Genomic DNA, 16714 nt, shown 5'->3' with positions numbered 1-16714 from the left:
GGACGGGTGTTTGTGCCTCACTCGTGCTCTTTACACTGCCATTTGACACGGCCTTGCTGTCAGTTGCACCGAGCCAGGCTGGGAACCAGAGGTGGAGCTGTGTCTCAGGTGCAGGGTTTGGTGTGCAGAGGGTGCTTCTGCCACCCCTGCAGAGCTGCTGCTTCCCTGCTTGTGTCCATCAGCACCTCCAGCCTCTGTGTGCATACTGTACAGCCAGCTGGGCTTGTTCCCAGGCTGCCTGCCCCATGAACCCCTGTGTATGCACAGCAGTGCCCTGCAGGGTCTGCTCCAGCCCCTGCAGTGTTTTTCTGTGGCTGGCCAAGGACAACGCCACGGGGTAACCTACTCCATGCACAGCTGCCCCAGTGGCAGTGAGACCACATTCCTGGTTCATGATCCTTATCCATCCCCCAGGAGCCAGTCCCTGCCCATCAGAGGCACAGCAGCTGAGGAGGAGGAAGGGGAAGGTGCTGACCTCTTGCTGGGGTTGGGAGAATGGTGTTGCACAGGAGCTTAAAGAGCTTCAAAATCAGTAGCTCAGGGTGTTGCTGCCCAAGCAGTACAGGTGCTCCCAGGTTGCCAGCAGTAACCCCTGTCCCTTGCCTCCCTAGCTGTGGTTGTGGTTGGTGTTCAGCGGTGGAGGGGGAGGAAAACCACACGCCCAGCAATATGGCACACTAATATTCAATGTGACCCCTCTGACTTCCTTCCTGTGGCCTCTCCGAGCCTGGCCCCAGGATGCAGGTCACCTCCCTGCTTGCAGGGATGAAGGGAAGCAAATACTCCCCTGCCTGCCTTTCCTGTACCAGTGCTGGGAGGGGACCACAGCTCTCAATCCAACTTCTGACAGTGAGGGGTGCAGAAAAATACCTCCTCACAGCCAGCGCATCATCTGCATTACACCCCTGCCCTCACACCCGGCGGAGATGAGCTGACCCAGTTGTGTCAGCTGCAGTGGGGCATGGGGTGGCAGTAGGGATGTGCAGGGCTGTTCATCCGCTTGGGGGAATCACTCGCTGAAATTAATTTGGATTAATTAATTTCCAGTGATGCCTGGGTGGGCAGGAGCATCAGGGCTGTCCTTTGCAGCAAGGGTGAAGGCACTCTGGTGCTGGAGCACATTCAGTGCCAGTTCAATGTATGTAGCATCAAGCAGAGACCTCATCACCAAATGAGGAGGACAGAGGAAGCCCTCTGTCCTTGAGGGATTGCTGCTGGTGGTGGGAAGGGGCTTCAGCCTTCCCGTGCAGGTGGGTGTTAGGCGCATCCTTGCATGCTGCCCACCACCCTGGAGCCTGGAAAATCTGCAGATGCTCACTTCCCTGCAGCTTTCAGTCTTGCTTTCAAGCAGCAGGCTTCTCTGGTTAGTAGGCACCAGCTGCAGGAAAAGCAGTGACGGGCACAGAGAAGCCAAATGTATGGAGTGTATGACCTTGTCATGATAGCCGAGTGCTTGCCGCCCTGGAACAAATGCAGAACAATTGTGATGATTCAATTACAGCTCCTGTTTTGAATTGCAATTTCACTCCCTCTGTAGGTTAATTAGTAGCACAGCCCCGGGCTATCTGTGGCAAGGGTTGCAGCAAAGTACATTAAAATTCATCTGCATGCCATTAATGAGTGGCAAGGTGCTTTTCCACGTGCAGGCGTGCTTGCTTTCTTCCTTGCAGCACTCAGGTGCTGTGCTGAGAGGGAGAGAGGTAAATGCTCAGCAGCAGTTATGAGCTGATTTTTGGCAGGGAAGCCCCTGGGCTGAATCCCTGAGCTGCTGCAGGCTTGTTGAGTTGTGATGTTTGTGTCCCTAATGCTCCATGTGCCTGTTACCAGCTTGTATTGTGGCTTGTGTTGCTGTGGTTGGGTTTGAAATGCTTTACAGGGTCACCTGGGCCCAAGGGAGGAGCGTCAGAGCTGCCTCTCTGCCAAGGACCTTCCCTGAGCCAGTTCAAGTTGTTTGTGAAGGATGCATCCAGTTCTGGGGCCCCTAACACAAGAAGGATGTGGGCCTGTTGGAGCGAGTCCAGAGGAGGTCATGGAGATGCTCCAGGGCTGGAGCACCCCTGCTTGATGAGAGGCTGAAAGAGCTGGGTTTGTTCAGCCTGGAGAATAGAAGGCTTTGGGGACACCTTTGAGCAGCTTCAGTGCCTAAAGGGGGCTACGAGAAACCTGGAGAGGGGCTTTGGACAAGGGCCTGTAGGGACAGGACAAGGGGGAATGGCTCTAACCTGACAGGGGGGAGATTGAGATGAGATCTTGGGCAGAAGCTCTTCCCTGTGAGGGTGCTGAGGCCCTGGCACAGGTTACCCAGAGAAGCTGTGGCTGCCCCATCCCTGGCAGTGCTCAAGGCCAGGTTGGATGGGGCTTGGAGCAACCTGGTCTAGTGGAAGGTGTCCCTGCCCATGGCAGGGCGTTGGAACTGGATGAGCTTTGATGTCCCTTCCAACACAAAACAGTGTAGGGTTCTGATTTCTTAGCCACTAGAGGAGAGCTGGAACCAGAACCAGCCAGTTTGTATCTCCAGCCTGCAGGATCCCTTCACCCCAGGCCTCTGTGAGTCCCCCAGGGGATACCCAGCAGGCCACAGGGCAGTTCTTGTGTCCATGGGAAACATTCAGTGCACTGATCAGCTCATGGAGAGACAGGGAGGGAAGCAGATGATGCCTTCCCTCCCTGCTCCTAACTTTGGATCAGCTGTGCGCCAAGGCTGGGGGCAGCCCTGGCTGCTACAGGCACTGCTTAACAGCCTCTGCCTCCCTGCAGGTACATCGAGAGGAAAGCATTCCTGGAGCGCGTGGATCACAGGCAGTTTGAAATCGAACGCGACCTGAGACTGAGCAGGATGAAGCCCTAAGTGCTGTGTATGGCTTCAGGGGATTTTGCTCCCTTCTGTGCCCGAGTGCTGGTTGGGGGCTGCCAGCCACCACTGGATCACCGAGCACGGAAACCTCTACCCAAGACTCAGCCTGTATGGTTCAATGTACAGGTTTTTCCTTTTAATGCAATAGTTCAGGGAGGGTATTAGTCTGTGGGAAGGGGCCAGTTTGAGGGTTAAATGGCCCAGAAGGTGATAGAAGGATGAGACTCTGGCAGCAGCTTTCCATGGAGAAGATATGGTGGCACCCATCCTTTGCCAGCCCTTGCTGCTTCTGGCAGCAGGAGGAACTGTGAGGGCTGGGGGGGTGCCAGTATATTCAGCTCTGAGGGTGGAGCTGCAGGGAGGTTTAATGGGTGCTGTGCATGCACAAGCTGTGTGCTGGAGCCCTTCTGCCAGCCCCACAGCCTCCCTGCCCCGCCACGCTGTGCTCTTACCTGGACAGAGCTGAACTGTCTCTCCTTGCTTATGGGGTCTGATGATGCTGGGGGGAGGTGGGGGGGTGTGCATTAAGCAAGCTGATTGTCGTGAGTTCAGCAGTAGTAGTCATTTATGAAGAAATCCTTCCTCGTTCATTCTGTCTAGAAGATGTGAGCAGCTGCAGCAGGCAGGATGGGCCAGGATCTAAGCATTCATGTGAATAAAGTATTCCACCCTGACACTCTTGCATGCTGGTTTGTGTGGGAATCAGATGACAGAGAAATGAACAGTTTCATATAGTAAGAAGTGTTCGATGGTGACAGTGAAAATCCCTGCTTAGAGGTGGGATTAAATCCAGAACTGGGGGTTGATGGGGACAATGTAATCATACTGTAGTGATGCTGCAGGAGTGAGGAATCTCTGCCACAGCACAGCCACACAGGAACATTCAGCAAGTGAAGCTGCCTGGGAGGGCAGACAGAGGCACCTGAGTGTGGAGCAGATGGAGCTGGAGGCCAGCAGCACACCATCATCTTGCCGTTCTTCTGATCTGGAGCTGAGTTTGGCAGTTTCCAGTGTTTGTCCCATACAGGTCCTTGGAGTAAAGGTGCTTTTCCCCATGGGATGCTCAGAGCCTGCTCAATGGGCAGCCCATGCTGGTGCTGTGGCAGGGGGAAAAGCAACACCAGCCCCATCCTTCCTGCTAACAGGCTGAGCGGTGCTGCACTGGCCCCTTGCCCATGGCGTTGAGAATGGTCTCAGCTTTGGACTCACGTGTCAGCTGCTGAGTCAGCCCTTGCTCTGTGGCCGTGTTGCAGGATAGATGAGAACAAAACACCACGTGCTGGGGAGAGCTGCAGCCTGTTCTGTACAGAATCAGCTGTTACAGACCTGCTTCAACGAGCCTGAAATTGGACACAAAACGAGGGGGTGATGACAGGTTTTCATCTCGAAACACTCCCAAGCCAGTTGCTGCTTTGGTTTTGGTTGCAAAAACAACCGGAGTCCCCATGCAGGGCACTGTGGTGGGGAGGTTTCAGCTCAGGGCTCCTGGCTGGCAGATGCAACAGGGAAACCTTTGGAGAACCCAAAGGCCGGAGGCACCAAACCCAGCCCTGCTCTTAAAAGCCCTGAAGAGCTCCAGCCTGTGTCCAGAGAGGGGCCTGCAGCAGCACCAGGCTCTGGGTGGCTTGGAGGAATGCCTCTGGATTTCCACACATGCTAACAGTGTGTTAGTGGGATCTGGCCAGGGCAGCCTCCACGGGCATGCTGGTAAACTGGGAAAATGAGTGACCCCCAGTTTACAGGACCCTGCCTGCCAGCCCCAGCTCTGCTCTCCAGAAGAGTTCCGGCCTCTCTTCTCTGGGGGTTTTCCTTCCCTTCAGCTGAGCAAATGTGGAAAATTTTGAAGTCTTGGAAGCAACCTGACCTGCTGGAAAAGTGCAGATCCATGGCCGTGGCCGCGAGCCTCGGCTCCCCTCTCTGCCAGGCTCCCCACTCCCAGAATCCTGGAGGTGAGCTGGGCTGTGGTACCCAGCGCCCAGCCCGGCAAGCCTGGACAGGGTCTGTGGGACAGCCGGGGCAGCCTCAGCCTGGGGCTGATTCCTGGCTTCCTCCGTGTGAGCTCCCAAGTGTCCCACGTTTTTGCTTGGTTGGATCATGTATTCCTCGCCTCTCTTTCCTGAAGATGAGGAGTGATTTACAGGTCTCCAGAAAACAGAGCTTGGCTGCTTAGGAAGGAAAAACAAAAAGCCAAAGCCAACCCCCCCCCCCGCCTTGCTATTTCCATTCCCAGCCACCTTCCCACGAAGGGGGGTGGCCCGGGTCCCAGCCAGCCCTCGGCATCCCCTCCAGCCCTGAGCACTCTGCAGGGAGATGGTGATCCTGCAGGAGATGCAGGTCCTTCTTTTGAGATGTTCCCACCTCGAGCCAGGAAGCTCCATGTGTCCTCTGTGGGTCAGAACCCACTCAGGGCATTTGCTGGGGATAACTCTGGCACTGCAAGGAGTCCCTCATGGCCCCAAGCATCACCTCGCCCCGGGGAGCTCCCCCTTCCCTGCCTGCCTGAAGGGGCCCCTTGTGTGGCTGGGCCCCAGACAAGGCAGTGATTGTGTCTGTGTGCCCCATCAGTCAGGGGCCATGCTCCAGAGCTGCAGTGAAACTGTTATGAAGCTGCTCAGTGGGGTCTGGGGAGGCTGCCCAGGGGAGCCTGCTACAGGGCAGGGAATGGTGTGTATTTACAGCTGCTGAGGTGGTGGGGATACAGGAACACATGTCTGGCTCTCACAGTGCATCTCATGGGACCCTGCCAGGCCATCCCCAGGCCTGTGATGGGATTCTGGGCTGGCCAGGCTGCCATGGGGCAAAGTGTGGCTGGACCCAGGAGGCACCTCTGCTGTGGGGCAGCAGGTCCCCATGGGGACCTGGTGCTGGGAGGGGCTGATGGAGCTGGGGGCACCACATCCTCTTCCCCAAGCTGCTGCTTCCAGCTTCTCCCACCTCTTTTCCCGCAGCAATGTGTGATCCAGCAGCACAGCGTGGCTGCGGTGGGTTCAAGACTAATGGGGTGGTTTGTGGGTCTCCCACCCATGGGAGGGTCCCCACTCGGGGCAAACTCACACACTGGTGGGTGCTGGCACTAGTGTTTGAAGGTCAGCCGGCAGTGGTGGCATAGCCAAGCCCTCACTGGGGGATGAACAGGGAGATGAACAGAGCTGCTACTGTTGGGAGAGCCCTAGGCCCACACTCCGCCTCAGCTTTTCAGGAGATGAGGGTGTGCCCTGCTGTCCTGTTCCCACCATCCTGCTGCTCCCTGGAGAAGTGAGCAGTCTCCTCTGCAGCTTAAAACCAGCCCTGCACCATAGAGAGGCGTGGGGATAAATCCTTGTTGTGATCCTGTTGGGTCCTGTGATAATACAAGCCAAGAGAAATGTCCTCATTATTACCAGAATATTGAAAGCTAATAAATCCCATCCTACCTTACAGGATTTATTTCTCTGTTCATTGCTAGGAGACTCAGTCCCGTGTAATCCTATTGCTGCTCCAGGAGGCAGGAGGCAGCTTTCCGAAGCACAGCCCTGGCAGGGCTGCAGGAAAGTGCTGTAGGCAGGAGCAGGCAGCTCCATTCAAAGCCTCTATTTCCCACTGGGGATGGCTCCAGCTTCCCCAGTGTGCCCCCTTCCCTGGGATGTCCCACTGTACCAGAGCTGTGCCCCAGGTGTGGAATCACTACAACACATCCCATCTTGGTGGTTGGGGCATAGCAGGGTCGATGGGGCATTAATCACCAATTAGCCAATTAACCTGGCACAGCACCACTCACCTGCTCCCCCAATCCCATGTATGCCCACTGTGCGCCCCTTAACTTCCACTTTGCAGTCCTCCAACACATTTCCATGCCAGGAAAAGCCTGGCTAGGCACAGGAACAACAGCAGCAGCCTGCTTGGTGCAGAGCTGGCTCGCTGGACACCAGGGACTCTCCCAGAGACAGTGACAGACACATGAATATGGCTGGAAATTTTGTCACCAAAGTGTCTTCCATAGCAACTGTTGCTGGGGCAACCTGCATCCCAAGCAGGATCCATCCCAAAACCCCCAACCCTGCATCCACTATAGCCGGTGGAGAATCACCATGTGAGGCCCTCACCATACCCCACTGCCTGCAACCAACCCAGCTTTGAGCATCCCCAGCGTGCACAGGGCCCCTGTAATGCTCCACTTCTGATCCTCTTTTCTGGCATTTCATTTTCTTAGAAGCTGGAGAAGCTACAGGTAGGCCTGTTGGTGCCTGTCACCCACTGAGTGCATGGCTGCAGAAGCAGGGGGATGCAGGAGCTGTTGGCAGCTGATGTATTTGGCTACAATGCACCTAAAATGGCCAGGATTGACGATTGACAGGGGATGGTTTGATCCCTTCACAAGGAGGGTGGGAAATAAAATCCCTTAATACCAAAGCAAGGAGCTTGTGGCTCCTCAGCACCCGCCTGAAGCCATGCAGTAGCAGGATCATCCCAGGGATCCCAAGAGACACCCTTGCTGCCGGCCCAGTAGAATCTCACCAGGCTCGAGGGTTCCAAAGCAAACACAGTGCGGCCTCACGGGATTGGCTGCGGAGCTCAGAGCCCATCCCAGGGCTGCACACGGGGCTCATTCCCTGCACTGTCACCGCTGCCACTGGCAAGAGGAAACCGCAGTCCTCTGGCTGCACCACTGGGGTGGCTGTGGTTTGCGGTGTGACCGCATACCCTGTGCCACATATCTCGTACCCCTGGCTGTGCCTCTATTTCCCCTTCTGCCAGCAATGCACTGGGGATCCTGCCTCCAAGCAGGGGATGGTACAGGGAGGTTGCTGGTGCCAGGGGATGGTGGTGGTGGCTCTTGGGGAGCAGAGCAAGCCTTGCTTTCTGTGGTGGCGCATGTGTTTGCAGTGTGGCCTCGGCTCTGTTGCAGCACACTGGTACAACCCAAAGGTAACCCCTGAGGTGAACACAGCTGAAAGCGAATGCCACGGCAGGAGCATGTGCAGGGGCGGAGGTACATTCCTGGCCTGCCTCGGCATGCACAGCTTGCTCCATGGCCCTGCAGCTCTGGAGCTCCTGTGTGCACCAGCATGGCTGCTGGCCAGCCCCGTGTGCCTCTGCTTGGCTCTCTGCATGTGCACAGGCCTTGCACCTTCACTGGCCACTCCCAGATCTCCCCCCGGTTCTGGGCACATACACATGAAGTCCCATGCACCCACTTAGCTCTTGCATGCTCCTGTGCTGGGCCACATGTGTGTCTGCAGCTTGTGCAGGCTGTGCATGTCATACGGGTCCTGTGCCTCCACTGCAGCTCCTACGTGTCCTGCAGCTCATCTGTGCCCACGCAGCTCACATCTCCCGCAGCTCATGCTGCTGCAGCTCAGACACGTGCCTCCATGGGCTCCCTGCTTGCCCTGCAACTGCCCTCCCAGCCCACTCCTGGCTCCATGTGCATGCCAGCAGCAGAGCTGCAGTTCCTGTGGGGCAGCATCAATACTGGCTGCCAGGGCGCCTGTGGGCCACGTGCCTGGGCTGTTGGAACAGGTCAGGTGGGGAGCGTGCCGGACACTGCAGTGTGCCATGTGCCATCGTGTGCCTCGTGTGCTGCACCATGCCATGTGTGCCACACTGTCTGGTGGGCCATGCTGTGCCACAATGGATCCTTACCCTGCATCAGCAACTGGGCTGGGGTGGGACATGCAGCTGAGAGAAAGCCCTCGCACACACTTAAACACACCCCCTCCACTGCACACATCACCCCCTGCCCTACACACTCATTGTACCTACACACACCCGTCACCTTCCCCTTAAACCCATCCGGTACTCCTCTGCTGATGAACACCCACCACATGCTCACAACACCCATTACACACCTGCCTGTTGCACACTTTTCACACACACCTCCCCTGCTACATGCCCCTTACACACACATGTATGTGCTCCGAACCCGTCACACACATGTAACCCTCCAGCGCACCTGCCTGTCACATGTCCGTGTACGTCCATTACACCCCCAGTGCACACACATTGCACACCCGCAGTGTACATCACCGCACCCCCTCTGCACCCTACCTGCACGGCGGCACGCCCCCAGCGGCCGGTCCACCCCCCCTGTCCCGTCCCGTCCCGTCCCGTCCCCCGGTTCTGGTGCCGGTCCCAGTCCCCTCCCTCCTGGTCCTGGTCCTGGTTCTGGTCCTGGTCCTGGTCCTGGTCCTGGTCCCGCTCCCGGTCCCGGTCCCGGTCGCGGTCCGGGTCCCCCGCCCGCCGTCGGTACCGAGCCCCATCCCAGTGCCCGCCCCGCCCCTCCCCACCGAAGCCCCGCCCCCGCGGGGCGGGCCCAGCCAATGGGCGCGGGCGGTGCCGCCGGGCCCGGGCGGGCAAGCGCTATAATGATCCCTACGGCCCCACTGCCGCCGCCGCGCCTTTCGCCCGCCCCGCCGAGCCCGGCCCGGCCCCGGCCCCTGGCCGCCCGGCGCTAGGGCCGCCCGGCCCCGCGGGAAGATGAACTACCTGGTGAGCGGGCCCGCGGGCGGGACAGCCGGGGCGGGGGGCGCTCCTCACGGAGCAGCGGGGTGAGGGCTCACGGGGGGCCCCGGCACCGCGGAGCTCGGGGGAGGCCGCCTTCCGCCTCCAGAGATCGGTCGGGGCCCCCTCCCCTCCTCACGGCGGCCGAGCCCCCTCGGGTGACCTTGGCCTAGCCCTGCCGCGCCGGGGCGGGGAGGCCTTCTCCGCTCGGGGCCCCGCGGAGAGACCCCACCCGGGCTAGGGGCCTCCCCACTGGGGCGGCCGTGGAACCGGGCGGCCGGTGAGGCCCGCGGAGCAGGGAGGGAGCCGGTCGGACCAGTCCCGCCGTCCTGGGGCAGGCCGCAGCCTGCGCTGCTGCCCTGGCACCGGCTGAGGCCGGAGGGCTCCGTGCCGTGTCCCGGGCACGCCGCGGCTGCACGGCTCGCGTCCGCCATGAGGGTGGCCGTGGCGGAAGGGGCCCGGTGGCCGCTGGCGTGGGGATGGCCGCAGCTGACTCACCGCCATGGCACTTCCTCCCCGGCGGCGGCGGGAAGGGGAGGGAGAAGCGGAGGAGGGCCCCCCCCCGACACCGGGGAGGTGGAGGGGCCCATCCGCTTCCCAGCACCACCTCTGGGAAGGATGGGTTGAACTCCAGCCGGGAAGGAAAAGGCGGTTGGAGCAGAGAGCTCCAGCCGGTGCGACCCGTTCAGCAGAGGCCGCGGGGCTTCGTTCTGGTGCTGGGTCTGCCGCGATGACTCCCCGCGGCTCACCGCCCCGGCGCGGGGCTCTCTTGCAGAACGTGCTGGCCAAGGCGCTGTACGACAACGTGGCCGAGTCCCCGGACGAGCTCTCCTTCCGCAAGGGCGACATCATGACGGTGCTGGAGCGCAACACACAAGGGTTGGATGGCTGGTGGCTCTGCTCGCTCCACGGCCGGCAGGGCATCGTCCCCGGGAACCGCCTTAAGATCCTGGTGGGGATGTACGACAAGAAGCAGCAGCAGCAGCAGCAAGTGCCTGGCCCTGCGCAGGGACCGGCACCACCGCAGCCATTGGTGTCCCAGTTGTCTCTGCCTTACCACCACCAAGGGGGCTTCACCCCGCTGTCACCCGCCTCGCAGTACACACCCATGCACCCTGCTTATGCCCCACAAGGGGACAACGTCTACCTGATGCCGGGCCCCAACATGGGACAGCAGGGTCTGTACCCAGGTTCGGCACCTACTGGACAGTTTCCACCTGCCCCAGCTAAGCAGCCGCCTGCCTACCCGAAGCAGACACCTCCCCATGCCTTCCCCAGCCCCAGCCAGGAGATCTACCAGGTGCCCCCCTCACTGGGCCAAGCAGCAGAGGCATACCCTGGGGGCTCTACCAGCCCTCCCCAGGATGTCTACCAGGTTCCCCCGTCAGCCAGTCAGGCTCAAGACATCTACCAGGTACCGCCGTCGTTGGACATGAGGAGCTGGGAAGGGCACAAGCCCCAAGGAAAGGTAGGATGGGGGGACTGGAGGTGGTAGTGTGATTGTGGGGCTCTCTGTGGTTCATGGTAGAAAGTGGTTGATAGGGCTACAGGGCTATTAGTTGCCCACCACTGTCTTTGGGAGCGGGCACTCCTTTTGTCTATCACGGGGGGTGTGTGGGCATCCTTGCCTGTACCACAGGCAGGAGTGGGTGTGCTGTTGGGGGTCCCTGTGCTGGCTGAGGTGCTCAGGTTAGTGTCATCTACCCAGCTGAGGGTGGCACAGCATTTGGCACTCAGGTCCTCTTCGTCTCTCATATAGGCTCTGCCAGTGACCGGTACAGGCATAAGCTGCTGGTAACCCAAGAGCTGCTTGGAAATGCCCCTTTGCCAGATCCCGCAGATATGGAGGTGGCTATGGTACCCAGTATGGCACTGTGGGAGCATGGGCAGGGGCAGGCAGCTAGTGCCAGCATGTCCCAGCCAAGCCAAGGGTCCTGCCAGTGCTTGCCAGTTGGGTTTACTGGCAAGGCAAGGGTGAGCCACCAGCTGGTCCCCAGTACAGGGACCCTGTCCAGGTCAGCCTAACGGCTGCATCCTGGATACTGGGCTCTTCCTGGCTCTGCCCCTTCCCAGGCACGTCATTCTGGGGAAGAGGAGCAAGGTGTTTGCAGCATCGTGTTTTCTGGGAATGCTGCCCTGACTAAACCCTTTAGGAAATGGCCGGTGAGGGGCGGTGGGGCTGCCAAATCACTGCCCGTGCATGGGGAGCATTTTACGTGGAGGACAAGCCCATCATCTCTGCCAGTGGCTCAGCCCTTCTTGCCCCAGGGTGCCGTGGCCCTCTGGGTTTGGCTCTGTGCCGCTGTCTTGTTCCCATGGCACAGCAAGGTGGGAGGTGCTGAGCCATGGGAAGGGACCTGCTGTACCCGCCGGGCGCTAGCAGGTCCCTGCCGGCAGCTCCGTGCCCAACCGACCATTTCCTCCCGCACGCTGCGGCCGTGCCGCCGCTGGGCTTTGTCTCCGGCCGAGGCTTGCCGCTATAAATAACCGGTGAGATCATCCCGGTCCTGGCAGCGCAGCCTGGCCAGGCAGCGCCCTCCCGTGGGCACCGGTTTACTGGTGCCACACAATCCCACCACCCGTCTGTCCAGCCCTGCTGCTGCGTTTTGGAGTGGTGATGTGGGGGGAAAAGGCAGGCTGGGGATGCTCGGTGGTCCCACCTCATCCCTTTCCCTCTTGCAGGTCCTGGTGCCCACCCGTGTGGGGCAAGTGTACATCTACGACTCCCCCAAGGGCGAGCAGGATGAGTACGATTTCCCTCGTCACCTCCTCTCCACAGGCTCCCAGGAGATCTATGACGTGCCGCCTGTCCGAGGGGGTGTCCCAAGCCAGTTCAGCCAGGAGGTGAGGCTGGTCAGGGGGCAGGGAGGTGCTCTTTCACAGCATGGGATCCTGATCTGGACAAATGGCACCCAGAGCTGCGCACGTCGTGAGCCTTGGTGCTGTTTTGGGCACCTCCATTCTTCCCAGTGGTCCCTGGGAGGAGGTGGGTACTCACACCATCCCTGACATGCAGTCCTGTATCCCATCCCTCCAGGTCTATGACACCCCACCTATGGCAGTGAAGGGTCCCAATGGGCAGGACCCAGAGCAGGAGATCTATGATGTGCCCCCCAGCGTGGAGAAGAACCTGCACCAAACTGTAAGTGCTGCTGAGGACATCCCAGCTTCTCTTAATAAGACACTATATAAGGGAACAGTCATACCCTGGAACAACATCCCCAGGAGTCTGCTAGCCTCCCTGGCACTGTGAGGGGACAGGGCTCTAGATAATCTCATCTAGGGGATGAGGTTGGACTGGATAATCTTTCAAGGTCTCTTCCATCCTGGCCTGCTCTAGGACTTTGTGATTCCCACCCCAAAGGGGATGTGGGAGGCCAGGGTACTGTGCCAGCCTCCCTGGGGGCAGGGGCATCCCTGGGGGCATGGCTCCATCTTGGTGCTCCCACAGCACTGTCTAGCATCCCTGGAGCTGGCACTGATGTGCACCCTAGCACGGCACAGCGTGTACTCATGTGCTGGTGTGACCCAGGCTGGCTCTCCCCATGATGCTGATGGTGCCTGCTGCTGCCCTTGCAGGTGTATGATGTGCCCCCCTCTGTGAGCAAGGATGTGCCCGATGGCCTGGCACGGGAGGAGACCTATGACGTGCCCCCTGCCTTCGCCAAGCAAAAAGCCTTTGACCCCTCCCGCCACCCTTTCCTGGCTCAGCAGGAGCCCTATTTGCCAGAGGATGTCTATGATGTGCCACCAGCAGCTGGGAAAGGTGCCCCTGATCCACCGCTCTCCCACGAGATCTATGATGTGCCCCCCAGCCTCAAGAAGCTGGGCGGGTCAGCCTTCTCATCCCAGGAGGTGTATGATGTGCCCCGGGACCTGCATGCTCCAGGCAAGGGCTCCCTGGACACAGAGGGCGAGTACATCTATGATGTCCCACCACAAGTGGATCGTGAGGCCAAGGGTGCCGATGCCAAGCGCCTCTCAGCCTCCAGCACAGGCAGCACCCGCAGCAACATCTCCACATCTTCGCTGGATGTGGTGCCCATGAAGGAGCCAGCCAAGGGAGCTGGCAAGGAGTTCTCCTTGGACTTGGATGCAGCCATGGAGACGCTGGCCAAGCTCCAGCATGGTGTTGGCAGCGCCGTCTCCTACCTCATGTCCTTCATCAGTGCCAACTGGCGCAGCCCCGAGCACATGGAGGCCAATGCCGCCAGCATCCGTGGGGCAGCTGAGGGCATCCGCACTGCCCTCCGGGACCTGCTAGAGTTTGCCCGGGGGGCAGTGGGCAATGCCGCCCAGGCCTCTGACCGGTCCCTCTACACCAAGCTCAGCAAGCAGCTGCAGAAAATGGAGGAGGTCTACCAGGCCCTGGCACGGCACGGCCAAGCGCTGGACGCTTGCCACTGGGCCCCAAGCGCCCTGGCCGGTGGCAAGCCAGGCACAGATGACTTGGAGCACTTTGTCATGCACTCGCGCAGCATTCCCGATGACACCAAGCAGTTGGCCTCCTTCCTGCATGGCAATGCCTCCCTCCTCTTCAAACGGACAAAGCCGGCGGCAGACAGCAGTGGCCATGGACCTCTTCACCCTTCTGACAAGGCCAGCAGCATCCAGTCGCGGCCCCTGCCTTCCCCACCCAAGCTGCTGGCCCAGGAGTCGCCCGACGGGCCCTATGAGAACAGTGAGAGCGGCTGGATGGAGGATTACGACTATGTCCATCTCCAGGTGAGCACAGAGAGTGGAGCTGCTCCCTAAGAGTGGGTTCTGTGCCAGTAGTCCCAGGAAGAGGGGGGATCAGGCAGTTCTGTCCGCCGCAGTGCTTCTTCTGCCCACATCTTGATTTTACTCTCTGGCTTGAGCACTAGGGAGACCAGGGTTATCCCAGGGCAGGGGAGGGCTTGGTCTCAGCAAGGCCGGTGTTGCTGACCCTCATGTCATGCCCATTCCTTCCCTGCAGGGCAAGGAGGAGTTTGAGAAGACCCAGAAAGAGCTGCTGGAGAAAGGCAACATCATCAGGCAGAGTAAGGACCAGCTGGAGCACCAGCAGGTAATGGGGTGGGTGTGCAGTGCTGGGCACAGCTCTTGTGGCAGGCAGGGTCCTTGGGTACTGCTGCCCTTGCATCCCCTGCCACTGGCCTGGACCATGGTCCCCTCTTGCATGGTTGTCCCCATGGTAGGTTCTGGCTCATCTCCTGTGCCAGTGCTGTGGAGGAGAGGAGCCCAGCACGGCTCTCCTGGGGCTGGCACTCTACCTTGCTGTGTCCCCTGTGGCACAACTGTCACCCAGAGCTGGTGGCCACTGGGAGCTGTGCCTGTTGCTCCAGGCAGGGGATCAGGCACTGGCTTGATGGCTGCCATGCCTCATGCCTGTCCCTCCCATAGCTGAAGCAGTTTGAGCGGCTGGAGCAGGAGGTGACACGCCCCATTGACAACGACGTGTCCAACTGGAGCCCTCCCCAGCACTACGGCCCAGCACGGGGTGCCCTGTGTCCCGCTGATCGCCAGCTTCTCCTCTTCTACCTGGAGCAGTGTGAGGCCAACCTCACCACGCTCACCAATGCTGTTGATGCCTTCTTCACCGCTGTCAGCACCAACCAGCCTCCCAAGATCTTTGTGGCCCACAGCAAGTTCATCATCCTCAGCGCCCACAAGCTCGTCTTCATTGGGGATACCCTGTCCCGCCAGGCCAAGGCCCAGGACGTCCAGCACAAGGTGATGCACTACAGCAACCTCCTCTGCGAGATGCTCAAGGAGATCGTGGTGACCACCAAGGCAGCCGCCCTCCACTACCCTTCTCCTGCTGCCTCTAAGGACATGGTGGAGCGTGTCAAGGACCTTGCCAACAGCACGCAGCAGTTCAGGATGGTGCTGGGCCAGCTGGCAGCCATGTGATGGCACAGGGCTGCTATCCCCGTAGCTCCCACCCTGTTACCCAGACACACATCCCCTCCATGAGATCCCTCTCTGCCTGGTGTAAGTGGATTTGTACATAGAGACTCCCCATATGCACCGGGGGTCTGGGGCTCTGCTGTTAGAGGGGTGAGGGGCTGCAGCCGTTATCCCCCTTCCTTTTTTTCCTCCCTCTGGCCAGAGGCCAGGATTGGTTTTAGAGCCGTGCCCTTAATGAAGCAAAGCTGGGGGGGTGGATTTATAGCCACTCATCCTTGCTATCCTCTCTCCATTCAAAACCCAGCAGCCTGGAGGCCATGGGGCCGTGTCCCTGTTGAATCAGCATGGGGATGCGTCTGGCAAGTTGGGATGATGCTGTTGGCCACTCCACTGCTGGGGGGCCTCTTAAGTGGTCTCCAACAGCCAGACTTTTAATGCTGTGCAAGCCACCATATGTGGTGGGGCAGGGACAGGTTGTACTATGTGCCAGAGGCTCTGGATAAGTGTTCCCAGGGCAATAAGGGGATTATAGGGGGCCTGGGGCAGGAAGGGTCTGACCTATATGTTCTCTGGTTTTAACTCCTGTATGAGCTGTAACAGAAACGCAAGCCGAAATTGGTGCCTTTTGAATGCAGGGGAAGCTTCTGCTGGTTCCCAGAGCTATGGAGTCACAGTCCCCCAGAACTCAGCCCCCTAGCCCCCAACAGCATAAAGGTTTGCCTAGAAACCTGCCATCTCTTGGATATCTGTGTTTGCCTGCTGTGGGAAGGGAACCCATTGGGAAGGCTGGGGCATCCCCCCAAAAGAGATGATAGCATATAGAGGCTATGGGTACAAAGGAAAGAGAAGGTTGGGGTGAAAATGAATGGGGGCAGTGGGGCCACCCAGCCCTGACTCCAGGGGGCTGGTTCTGGCACTGGGAGTATCTTAGAGCATCTTACTGGGGCTCATGGGGTGGGTTTAGTATGGTCTTGAATGCAGGACATTGAAGGTTTCTTGCAACCCAAACTATTCTATGATTCTGAAGGTGGCAGTGGCCTCAGGCAATGGGTGCAAGGGCAGTGTGACTTCTGTGAGGAAGCTCAGGATGTCCCTGGAGCCTGCAAAGATCAGGGTCAGGTTGTAGCTGGATATCCCCTTCCTGCATGGGGCTGGTGCTCCTCCAGGAGCACGACATTGCATGTTAGGCCACAGAATCATTAGAATAATCTGGGTTGGGAGGGGCCTTCAAAGCTCATCTAGTCTGACCCCCCTGCAGTGAGTATGGACATCTTTGACGGGATTAGGTTGCTCAGAACCACACCTAGCCTGGCCTTGAATGTCTTCAGGGATGCTGCATCTAGCATGATGCAGTAGTGCACTGACTGTGTTGGTGGCTGAGGGACCCGTGGCTGCCATGCTGCAGAGTGAGGCATCTGCCCTGGCATCTGCAGGCAGGAGGTAGGACTCTGGTGTGCCTCTGGAACCATGGAGAGGCCAGCACCCCAAGGG

At 59.3% G+C, this 16714-nt stretch overlaps 2 protein-coding genes across 3 annotated transcripts in view; both read left to right on the top strand.

Annotated features, from left to right (window-relative positions):
* The window catches only part of CFDP1 (craniofacial development protein 1), a 65937-nt gene extending 62669 nt beyond the window's left edge, over positions 1 to 3268 (top strand). Inside the window, exon 7 of the mRNA XM_057414389.1 lies at positions 2758 to 3268. Coding sequence (XP_057270372.1) covers positions 2758 to 2848 — 91 coding nt within the window. The 3' untranslated portion in view covers positions 2849 to 3268. The remainder of the gene's footprint in view (positions 1 to 2757) is intronic.
* Positions 3269 to 9200: 5932 nt separating this feature from the next.
* On the top strand, positions 9201 to 15957 carry BCAR1 (BCAR1 scaffold protein, Cas family member). 2 transcript variants are annotated; one of them, XM_057414378.1, is made up of 7 exons: positions 9201 to 9322; positions 10110 to 10802; positions 12017 to 12178; positions 12372 to 12476; positions 12914 to 14059; positions 14292 to 14381; positions 14717 to 15957. In XM_057414378.1, the coding sequence occupies exons 1-7, from the start codon at positions 9311 to 9313 to the stop codon at positions 15224 to 15226; spliced, it is 2718 nt and encodes a 905-aa protein (XP_057270361.1). In that variant the 5' UTR covers positions 9201 to 9310; the 3' UTR covers positions 15227 to 15957. The 2 variants fall into 2 exon arrangements, with proteins under 2 accessions (XP_057270361.1, XP_057270353.1); XM_057414370.1 differs by lacking the exon at positions 9201 to 9322 and having other exon boundaries at positions 9928 to 10802.
* Positions 15958 to 16714: the final 757 nt, after the last annotated feature.

Source organism: Pezoporus wallicus, unplaced genomic scaffold (genome assembly GCF_028554395.1).
Source record: "Pezoporus wallicus isolate ANWC-B61680 ecotype Strahan unplaced genomic scaffold, APGP_CSIRO_Pwel_v1 contig_854, whole genome shotgun sequence".
NCBI lineage: Eukaryota > Metazoa > Chordata > Aves > Psittaciformes > Psittacidae > Pezoporus > Pezoporus wallicus.
This window is presented reverse-complemented; position numbering and strand designations above follow the sequence as displayed.

Excerpts from the sequence above, each read along its gene's own strand:
- BCAR1 (XM_057414370.1), top strand. The coding sequence starts at position 10,065 with ATGACTCCCCGCGGCTCACCGCCCCGGCGCGGGGCTCTCTTGCAGAAC. Across the intron at positions 10,803-12,016 it reads GGCACAAGCCCCAAGGAAAG|GTCCTGGTGCCCACCCGTGT; the intron begins GTAGGATGGGGG and ends TCCCTCTTGCAG. Across the intron at positions 14,382-14,716 it reads ACCAGCTGGAGCACCAGCAG|CTGAAGCAGTTTGAGCGGCT; the intron begins GTAATGGGGTGG and ends TCCCTCCCATAG.